The sequence below is a fragment of the Solanum pennellii genome, chromosome 6 (assembly GCF_001406875.1).
Source record: "Solanum pennellii chromosome 6, SPENNV200".
In the NCBI taxonomy this organism is placed as follows: domain Eukaryota; kingdom Viridiplantae; phylum Streptophyta; class Magnoliopsida; order Solanales; family Solanaceae; genus Solanum; species Solanum pennellii.
In genome coordinates this window covers 55,555,358-55,567,205 of record NC_028642.1, presented here as the reverse complement: position 1 = coordinate 55,567,205, position 11,848 = coordinate 55,555,358, and the positions used below count along the sequence as shown (strand labels likewise).

General features: G+C 28.5%; 1 protein-coding gene across 1 annotated transcript; it reads left to right on the top strand.

Moving 5' to 3' along the window:
* The first annotated feature begins 9,325 nt into the window (after positions 1-9,325).
* Positions 9,326-11,753, top strand: LOC107021413 (heavy metal-associated isoprenylated plant protein 7-like). The gene is made up of 5 exons (XM_015222071.2): positions 9,326-9,494; positions 9,580-9,808; positions 9,884-10,098; positions 10,209-10,296; positions 11,021-11,753. The coding sequence occupies exons 1-5, from the start codon at positions 9,486-9,488 to the stop codon at positions 11,512-11,514; spliced, it is 1,035 nt and encodes a 344-aa protein (XP_015077557.1). The 5' UTR covers positions 9,326-9,485; the 3' UTR covers positions 11,515-11,753.
* Positions 11,754-11,848: the final 95 nt, after the last annotated feature.

The following is an 11,848-nucleotide window of genomic DNA, read 5'->3' as shown; positions in this document are numbered from 1 at the left end:
TATTTATACAGTGAAGATTCTTCCTTAGTTTGGATGTATGATTCTGTATATATACATTATACAAACAAATTTCAATTTATGTATGTGTATAAGTTTGTGCAATTGTATATGTCTAAATGAACATTATACAAAAGTATCCTTATACAAATACAAAAACTTGTGCAAAAACAATGCACAAAATTGTATCAAATGTATAAATGTTTATAGAATATATAGAGAAAATATTATGACACTACTAATACGATAAATATTAATATTATACAAAAAAAACTATTGTATAATTCGCTATACATATACAAAAGAAAGCAGTTGTATACAAATCAATTGTATAATTTGTGTATGTATAAAACGTGAAAGAAAGCAAGACAAAAGAAAATTGGGCGTGGGAATATTTGCATTGTATGATTATAAGTGTATAGGACAAAAATATATGTATTTTCATGTGTATATACAATTTTTCTCTCGCTTTATACAAACAGAAACACAATTTATACATTACGTTTCTATCTGTATACGCGATAGAAGCGAGGGTGGCAAGGGAGATCTAGGGGAGTGGTGAGCGAGATCTGGGAGAGGGGAACGAAAATTATATATATATATATAATTTTTTCTCGCTTAATACAAACACAAACACATTTTATACACTTGTGTTTGTACAAAAGCGAGAGCGAGAGGGGAAGAGTGGCGAGCGAAAGTTTGAGGGAAAGAGATACTGGCAAACAATTTGCTGCAGCACACAATTAAATCAAAGTGTGATATTTAATTTGATTTATTAGTTTGTCATTATATACAATTTTCCCAAAGATAATTAAACAATTTTGTCTCATTATGTTTCATAACATGATGGGCTAAACTCGTAAAGTATAGCAATAGCCTAATGGGTTTGTTCGAGCACATGTGGGCCTGTAGAGCACCACAAAAATTCTCAAACATGAAAGTTACATCAAAATGGCCCAAAAAGAGCGGAACTATTACCATTTCAGCCTTCTGGAGTCGAAACAATTTTTTATTTTTTAAATATTTTAAATTCAAAATTTTATGAGTGACACTGTACAGTTGCTAAATATGTAAAAAAAACATGCTAAATATTACTCCCGTCCTTTTTTACTTGTTCACTTTTGAATTGGCATATCTATTAAGAAAATAATTAATGACGTAGTGAGTTTACCATTTTACCCCTGTTAATTATGAAGTGGATGAAAAGTTCTACATTTTTCAAAGTAATTAGTCATTTAATTGTTGGTATAATAGATAAAAAAATTGACCTTTCTTGATTTATCAAAATGGACAAGTAATTAGGAATAACTATAAAAAAAAAGTGGACAAATAATTAGGGACGAAGATAGTATTATTCTTGCCATGATATTTCTCCAACTCAATAAACTAGAAGAGATATTAGGTACTTTACCAAACAAATTAAATGACCTAAGGTGCCCATTAAATTCATGGTAGTGGAAATAAATTATAAAACTGAAATTGCAATTTCAAAGTTTGTTAGTTCAAAAAGTAAGGATATAATATGGACCAAGAGTCATGTATCATTAATTTAGTGTCCAAAAACCTTGAATGGACCTTTGCTTGTTGAAGAAATTATAATTAAGTACCAATTCATTTTTTCTCATAAATCGTAACCGTAATAAGCTTTTATGAAAAAGCAATTGTCAACCGCACTATTTCTTTTTTTTTAAAATAAAATAAAATAATGGATTTACCTTTTAACAATTATTAGTGGTCAATAATAACTTCAATATTGGAGATTCATGTGGACCCATAGCCCCATGCATATTCTTGATTTATAATATTAACCATACGTAGAAGATATACAAAAAATTTATAAATCATACTCCCTATTTAGTTGTCCACTTTAGAACTGACACATATTAATACACAAATTATTATTATCGGTTAATTATAATTTTATCCTTAACTTAAAAGATTATCCAACTCCCCAAGTATAATAAATGTCTTTTCTTATTTCAAAATACATGCATTACAACTTAGTAGTACTAGAATTTTCTAGAATTAAATAAAGGCATATTAGGAAAAAAATTGTTGTCCATTCTTAATTTGTTGAAATGGACAAGTAAATTAGGACAGATATAAAAGGAAATATGGACAAGTAAATAGGGACATAGGGAGTAATTTGTAATAGGAAAAAGGCTCATATATGTCATTGAACTTTCAGAAAAGGCTTATTTATGTCATCAGTTAAAAAAGTTTGGCTCATTTATACCATTACCGTTAAAGAAAAGACTCATTCATGCCATTATTTTCTAACAATGGTTTTGCAAAATCATTTTTGACACGTGACCAAATTTTTTTGATAAAATATATTCTAAATTGTTTATATACAATCATTATTCAATTGAATAAAATTGATAATAATTAATAATGTCATATTTCCTAAGCTAAACAAAAAGAATATGATTCATTGGTGGATTAATGAGGACCTAGGAAGACCCAAATCCATGTTAGATACCATTTTTACAATTTTACCATGATGTTATGTTCTGCTTTTCTATGACAAATTATATGACACTTGTTAGGCCTTGTCTTTTTAAGTCCATTGTAATATTCTCCACTAAGTACTTCTACATGTAGAGTTGCTATTTCCATCACTTGCAAATTGAAGTGATGAATTAAATCTTCAATATATATTGTTTTTGGAGGAACTTTTTAAAGATATGCTAAGAAAGAAAATGAACATGAGAGTTATGAATCTTATCCAAATTAAAGGCTAAAATTGGCAAAATAAATATATAAAGGGAAAGTGAAAATAGGCTATCCAAATTGAGTCAAACTCTTAAAACATATAAGGAAGGCATAATATAGATATAAACTTAACTCTTTAAATTAATCTTATTTCATAGGTATGTCCTTCAATTTTTGAGTGTGCATAATAACTGGACACATGAATTCATACACGTAAGACACCACATAAGTAGTATATATATATATATTGTATTCGCCATGCGAGGCAAAGATAAACAGATCAAAGATGCATGTATTTTTAAGCTATCTTTATTTGTTATTGAAAATGTGAGGATATAAGTAATTAATTAAAACTTGGTAGTTTTAAACTTATATCCTCACATTTTTAATAACAAATAAAGATAGCTTAAAAATGCATGCATCTTTGATGCAATAGACTTATAAATGAAATTACTCAACGACGATTTAAAATTTTGGTTAATTAAACAAGCTATACTAATCATAGTCGTAATATTTTGAAACTTGGCAAGCTTCGCTTTCATAAATTAGGGCATTATTGATTATTATTGGAGTGAAAGAAAGCTACACATGATAAAGTAACATCGTACAAGGTACTGCTTATTCTATCTTAATATAGCTAGGCATTCTTATCTAAGGATATTTAAATGCAAATGGCCTTTAACATCTACCAGACAATTTGTTACCAAAAGTTTACATGCTTTGAACCATAAGCAAAATGAGTCAAATCATTAATATATTTTTTAGATTTGATTATTTAGTATTTGAAATTCACTAAACAAAACAAACCGATGTTGGCATTAATAAACAATTTATTATGTTGTGTCTATCTTATCCTCAGCGATTAGATGGCCTATATTTAAGAAGGGTGATTTGGTAAAATTATTCATATATTTACGACTTTTTAATTTTCGTATCGAGTCAATAATAAAAGAGTAAATATACTCGTTTGATGTTATTTGTCAAAAAAACAAATAAATATGAAAATTCATAAATTTAAAATGTTGATCATCGATCGCCATGCTTTACTTTATTCTTTAAAGGGAAAAGGGTCTGATATACCCCTAAATTTTGTCATTTGGAGCTGATATATCCCTCGTTATAAAAGTGGCTCATATATGCCCTTACCGTTATACAAACGGCTCACATATACCCCTGCCGTTACAAAATGGCTCACATATACCCTTCATTTAACCGAAGTTAAAAAATTAGTTTTAAATTTATATTTATTACTTCTAATTTTTAAAAAAAAAATTATTTAGGGGTATATATGATTCTTCTATCAAAGTTCAAGGTATATTTTAATTTTTTTTCATACATATATTATTTTTTGACTTCTTTTATTATAATTATTTGAGTTTCTTATTCTTATTTTGTTTTTTTTTTCTTTTATTCCTTAGTTTAAAGAGAAAAAAATTTAAACTATTTTTTTTGTGTGTATTGTAATTTAATTTCGTATTCCAAGAAAAAATTTGGTCATCTACAATAAGTTTTACAAGAATATTAGTGAAACATGAATAAATTTGATTATCAAAATAATAGTTATAAATTAGTCATTGAAACAAAAAAAGTCAAAAAAAATATGTTTGGCGAGGATTAAATTTACTCAATATGGGATTATATTTTTAGAAAAAAATAATAAAAATTTAGATAAAATTATTATTTTTTCATTTCCGTTAAAGGAAAAGGGTATATGTGAACCATTTATTTCCAAGTAGGGGTATATATGAGTCACTTTCATAACAAGGGGTATATCAGCTCTAAATGACAAAGTTGAGGGGTATATCAGACCCTTTTCCCTTTTTTAAAATATAAATCCTCCTCTTCCATGCCAATGTTTGGTGCATCATTTAATGATAATTTTACTCAAAATTTACTTTACCACAACATCATATCTTTATTTACTAAGAAGTTCTACTGCGAGAGAAAGAAAAATATAGCTAATTATTATATATATATATAAATATATGTACGAACTCTTATGACAATACAAAAGAAAAAAGACAATAAACTAATTAATGTGTTTCCTCCGTCAATTACTTTCACTTAAAAGCACTTATTTTACCAACTAAAATACTGTTATTTTAGCCATTATATTTGTACAATATCCTGTTTTAATTGATTGTCTACCCTCTAGAGTACCTTTTTTTGTGAACCATTGAAACTAATTTGCTCATAAATGATTGCAGCAAAGACATATATAACATTCAATAGAACTTATCACTTCTAACAGTAATAAGCATTCCCCTTTTTCATTACTAATAAAAATTTAAATGATGTAGTTTTAAAGACAAATATAGAATTTAGACTAAAGTATTAATTTCAATCGATTTTATACTTTGTTCTCTAGCTATGTCCCCTGCGCACAATCAATATATATAATTTTTTACACTACTAATTAGGTACCAATTTATAATAGTACGTCACCAATTACCAGTTTTATCCAATTATCAATTAGACATTCTTATCTAAATAGTAATACGCTCATTTAAATATTTTCTTCTTATCATTATTTCATTGTCTATTTATAGTCAAATTTTGATTTATATACGTGATTTATATTCTAAACAATACTCTTTCCATTTCAAATTAACTATCATATTTTCTTATTTTCGTTATTTCGTTGTCTATCTGTAGTCAAATCTTGATTTATATACGTGATTTATTCTAAACAATACTCTTTCTATTTCAAATTAATTATCATATTTTCTTCGTTGGAAAGTCAATTCGATTCATTAGCCAAGAAAATGGTCCCTCTAACGAGAAAAAATAGGTAATTAGTTAAATTCTTCTTCAGCCTCTTTAAATTATGAAATTGGGAATGCAGAATCTCTTAGAATTAATACAATGATATAATGTTGGAAAACCCCTCTTTTTAATTAGCCTACCTACAACATTCCTTCCAAATTCGCACATGGGATTCTGTGACTCAAAGTTAATTTTTATTTATTTACCATTATCATTACAACAACAACAACAATGTACCCATGGTCGTTTCATAAGTGAATTCGAAGAAGGATAGGATGATGTAGATATATTTTTATCTATAAATAGAGATGTTATTTTTGATAAATACGTAATTCTAAAAAAGCATAACTAAAATAAGATACAAAAGAATATAACCATACGATAAAATAGCAAAACAAAATAATAAATAACAGAATCCTACTACCCGTCTATCTATTCTAATACAATACCTTCATAACTTCCTGTTTATCATAATCATTTTAATGTTACTCTTATTAATTATACTCTTATCATTATTATATGGAAAACTGAGACGTGGGGAGGGAATAATTTAGAGGCAATTTAAATTGGTAAAAGTCAAAAAGATCAAATCAGCTCATCAGTCATCACATGCCTAATGCCACAACCAAATAAGATAGATACAATTTGCAAACAATATTTGATGGATTATTCGCATTTATATTTTACCAAATGGGGAGGGTAAGGCATTAAATTTAGTATTATAATAATTATTATGCAACAGCACTAACATATTATGCAATTATAAAGATTCCTCCCCAGCAACAACTGACATTTCCTCAGGGCAACAAGTTTCAATACCACATCGCTTCTACAGTCCCTGTCACCAATTTAAATTTAAATTATTAAATCACATTTATTTAGTAAAATAATTGTGTGATAAATTCAAATCATCGTTATTATTCGAATGTATCAAGTCAAATTGCGATAAGAAAAAATGAAGCGTAGGAAGTATATATATGTATATGTGTGTGGTACTATTAGGGCATTTATTAGTTGTCTTATTAAAATATGTCTCATTAATTATTTTTGTTTGGTACTGAAAAATATTGTTACTGTCATTTAATGAGGGGATTCAGAAGCGTACCAGAATTCTGTAAATCGAAATAATGCCATGTCTCAAATTTTTACCATTTTTGTATTAATTACTGTTGAGATTCAGTAGGAAAATGAGGACTATTGTAACATTTATTTTGGGTTGGACAATGGTATCAGAGTTACTACTCAATTGAAAATTTGTGTTTAGAAATCAAATTTAAAGATGTATAAGAAAAATGATTATTTGGTGAACTCAAAAGTGGTAGAATTTGAATTTACTAATTTGTGAGATTTTTTTTTTAATGTAATTAGTATTAATTGTGAGTGAAATAAAATTTTAAAAAAATCACGATAGCTTAGTAACCTCATTAGGATGTATGTATGACGTGGATCCAAAACTATCTACAGTCAGAAATTTTGACTTCATTGAAATGAATTAAATTTCATGACTATGCACCTACGTTTTATATGTAATTTAAAACAATTATTTGAACTTTAAAATTAGTACAAATGTACGGTGTAATCAATAGTCATGGGGACGAGAAGTGAAATAAAAATTCAATAGGAATAGATGAAATAGCACGCAATCAAAATACCCTTATAAGTTATAAGTAAGTGTGGTTTATAATTAAATTGAAATTGATAATTTGGATAGAAAAAAAGATATTGATTTATTCATAGTAATTTCTGGTTTAACAGTTTTAGTAATGATTTTAATTATTTTTTTATTATATTATCAATTCTTAATTATTTGAGATTTTATTAATGGGTTAATTAATAATTCGATAGTAAATGATTAAATTATAGTATTTATACCGTTGGTTACATTCTTATATGAAGTCCTTGCATATGGCTTAGTTTCATACTTTTGTTTTTGGTTGCCTCAAACTCTCGATTTTTGTACAATATGTCAGTGTTCACTTTTGCACAAGTGCAATTTACCATCTATTGTGCATGGATTATTTAATTTGTCAATTTGTTTCTAAGTAATTTCTAATGAGTTATTTTTAATGTCAAATCTTAATGGTAAAATTGATAACCAAATCAATAATAATCAATAACCAATTATTGATACATTAAGTCGATAAACTTCACAATTAAAGCAAACTAACTGATGCACATCCCTAGCCCTAATTGTTTGAAGTCTTTCGAATTCGAGTGATAAGAAAATTTAATTTCTTTATAAATGCAACTTGAAGAAGTATTTTAGTCCGCGATAAAATATCGTATAATATTTATCGTTGTTTGCAATATATTTTCTGAGTATGAAAAATGAATTGTCCAAGGACTAAGGTAATCCTGATCTTCTCTCCTAATGAATTTTCCTTTGCCACTCCTCTTCGCTCCCTGGAGCCAAGTGAAAGCAAATAAATTCTCTTGCTTGGACAATAAAAAAGTCTATGATTCTCATCTTAAAAAAAATATTTCAAATATGGCATTATCTTGATATTATTTACTAATAATGTGAGTATAACTTTAAATATCTATTCATCCTTCACTCCTACATTGTATCTATGAGTACGAATCATCAATAGATTTTTCATTATCTACTTGTTTAACTATAATTTTAATGTCATTAATCGAAGTGCTCTCGATTGAAGCCTTGATGATGTTGTATTTTGCATTACTTGAAAAACATTATAAATTAGATTTTTGGTGAATGACATCACTTCTAAGTTGTTAAAAATTTATTTGCTTAAATTTAGAAGTGGAATTAGAATTAACACAAGTGTAACATTATCTAGCTAGCTAGAGTAGATGGACAAAGTAACACCAAAAAATTATGTACTACACTTTTTGATTGAGAAATACTTATTGCCCAGTTATTGGTGATTAAAAAAATAAGATTTATAATTGGTACTTGGTAGAATATAGTTTAACAAAATTATAGTTGATTTTATTTATGAGTATTTGGTACTAAAAATTAAATCAAAATATTATAACCCCAAAAAGTTGTTTAAATTAGTTCTTTTTGTAGTAGTGAATCGTAGCTAAAAATAGTTCTCCATGGATTTTATTTAGGACAAAAAAATCAGATTATATTTGTAATAATAATCATTTATTTATTTTAAAACAAGATTAAATATATAAATATAAATAATATCTAAAAGTGAATATCATTTTTTCGTCTTTATTTAGTATTATATATGATAATTATTTTTATTTTATAAAAATACAAACATAAATTAATGATTATAATCTATATTTTGTTTGAAAATAAGGTAATTCTACATTGTTATGATCATTTAATTTTACTTTTTACTTTCGTTATAAGCTGTAATAATGTGAAAATTTAAGGAAAAAATGTATATGATAATTACTTTATATATCATTGGTTCTTGGGAAACATTAAATTGTTAAAATTGAACAATTATTTATGAGCTACGTGCTGATATATTGATTTATTTGTATAAATATTTGATTAAGGCATATAAAAGTGTAAAAACATTTTCTCAAATAACTTTATAAAATTTATTTATAATAATTTAAATTTTAAAAATATTAATAAATTATTTTAAATAATTGTATTTATCAATTAATCACGCGACACACTGATACGTAAACTACTATAAATAATTTTTATATGAAAATTTGTTTCATCAGTGTCATGATTAATGTATAGTTCATCTACCAAATATATAACTTGCCTAGTCACTAATCTTTTCCTAACTACTTGACCATAATCCCACTACCCACCCTTTAATAGCATCTTTTTTACGAGTGCCAGAAGCATGGTGACTGTATTTTTCTCGCACGTGCCACCTATATATAACAGCCACGCTTATTACGCCGCTATCATACTGTGTGCAACTGAGTGAGTGAGTGCTCTTTCTCCCTTAGATCTGATGCTCCATCACTAGACCACTTCCCCACTTTTTCTTTTCTCCATAAAAAGAGAAGAGAGAGAAAAACGAAACCTGTAACAGCTACATTTCCATTTCGGTTTAACAATGGGAGAGGTCGATTTGCTTTCGGCCCATTTCTTTTTTTCTTTTCTTTTTGATTGATTTGGCTTTGTTGCTTATTAGTAATTTTTTTTTTCAGGAAGAGAAGAAGGTAGAAGAAGTGAAGAAAGAGGAAGCACCGAAAGATGAAAAGCCAAGCGACGGCGGCGGTGGTGAAGAGAAGAAAGAGGAAAAAAAGGCGGAGGAAGAATCAAAAGAGGCGAAACCAGAACCTCCACCACCACCACCACCTGAAATTGTTTTGAGAGTTTTCATGCATTGTGAAGGTTGTGCTCGTAAAGTCCGCAAATCGCTCAAAGGATTTCAAGGTACTAATAAGGATTTTTAATTTTTTTTAATTTGGATGATTGATATAGAAATAAATTGAATGATTTTTTTTATAGGAGTTGAAGATGTGTTGACGGATTGCAAAACTCATAAGGTTGTGGTGAAAGGGGAAAAAGCAGATCCGTTGAAGGTATTGGAGAGAATACAGAAAAAGAGTCATCGTCAAGTTGAGCTTCTCTCACCAATCCCAAAACCACCGGAGCCGGCTGCTGAAGAACCTAAGAAACCGGAGGAAAAAGAAGCCGTTAAACCCGATGAGAAAAAAGAGGAGGTATATTTATTTATTCTATTTACTGTAGTATTTTATTTATTTCTCTCTCTTTATTTGTTTTTAATGTAAAAGTAATATATGCAAATGGTTTTCTATGTTTGTTTGTGCAGCCTCAGGTGATTACAGTAGTTCTGAAAGTTCACATGCATTGTGAGGCTTGTGCACAAGAAATCAAAAGACGTATACAGAAAATGAAAGGCAAGATTATTTAAAATTTTGGTTTTAATTTTAATTATTTTCATCTCTTTTTGCTTAATTAAATTACTACACCCTATTTTGCTTTCTGGTTTTGTTTTTGTTACACTTTTCAGCTGTATTTGTTGAAGAAAGTTTTTTTTCCTCCTTTTTGGATCTCTAAATTAGCATTGGATACTTGAGGATTCTATATTTTATATATCACCTTTCACTATCTTACATTTTTTATATTAGTCAGTAGGGAATAGAATATTCAATTCTTAATAAGATTCTCTTAAAATTCTTCAATGTTTTACTTTTAATTCAAATCACATGTCTTCCACTACTAAATATATTCACTTGATAAACTATTGATTTGAATCTTTGAAATCAATTACTAGTATTGACCGTAAGATTTCATCAAAAGTTGCAAGTAACTTAGGAAATTAATACCATCAAGCTAGCCTTAGGGCTCCGGTTTGTATAGAAATCTATTAAAATAAAATTACAAGAAATAAGTTGTGTATATGAACTCTTGCACTACTAAATAGATTTTTTTTTTTTGGATTTCGTTGTTTGTGTGTCTATTACTCCGAAAGTAGCTGCTTCAACTTCCCATCACATTTTTGATATTCCTTTTTATTGATTGACATCTTCTTCGGGTATCCAATGCTAAAAACCTTAAAGTTTAGACTTATGGAGTTTAGATTCAAAATTCGTCTTTGACGTTAACTGTGCTTGAATTTAGGTGTGGACAATGCAGAACCGGACTTGAAAAACTCACAGGTGACAGTGAAAGGTGTGTTTGAGGCAACAAAACTGGTGGAATATGTTAGCAAAAGGACTGGAAAACGGGCAGTTATTGTGAAAGTAGAACCTGAAAAGAAAGCGGAGGAGGAGGCGAAGCCCAAGGAAGATCAAAAGGAAGAGAAGAAAACCGATGAAAAAGAAGCGAAGAAAGTTGAAGGTGACAACAAAGAGGAGAAGAAGGAAGAAGCAGCAGCAGCCGCACCAGCTAAGGAAGAAGCCGTAGTAGCAGCTGCACCAGCTAAGGAAGAAGCTGTACAAAACGACGTCGATCCAATAGTAGATGTGAAGAAGAATGAGTTTTACTACTATCACCATCCTCAGAATCATCAGCTGTACAATAATCCACAGAGACTTGCACATGAAATGTTTGCGTACCCTCCACCTCCGCAGATTTTCAGCGATGAAAATCCGAATGCATGTTCCGTGATGTAAATTTGGAGGGATATGAGGGGTAAAAAGGGCAATGTACGTCCAACCCCTCTTGTGGTGGTGCTCTTCATGTGAGGCTTTGTCTTGGGACTCGCTAAGTTACAAGTGATCTGCTAGACAAATACTGTAGAATTTTATGAGCCCTTTGTACTTTTTTTTTTTTTGGTTTTCTTTATGTTGTTATATACTCCCTATATGTATGATACAATAAACAGTACTATATGAAAATTTTAAATATCGTACTTGGAACTTCAAAGTTACTTAATGCACCCTACTTGGTCCTTTCTCTTCTTAAATATATTATTATAATAACAATTTGTCATGTAATTTTATAAGT

Coding starts and splice junctions, on each gene's coding strand:
- LOC107021413 (XM_015222071.2), top strand. Junction 9,809..9,883: donor ATCGCTCAAAGGATTTCAAG/GTACTAATAAGG, acceptor TTTTTTTTATAG/GAGTTGAAGATGTGTTGACG. Junction 10,297..11,020: donor ACGTATACAGAAAATGAAAG/GCAAGATTATTT, acceptor GCTTGAATTTAG/GTGTGGACAATGCAGAACCG.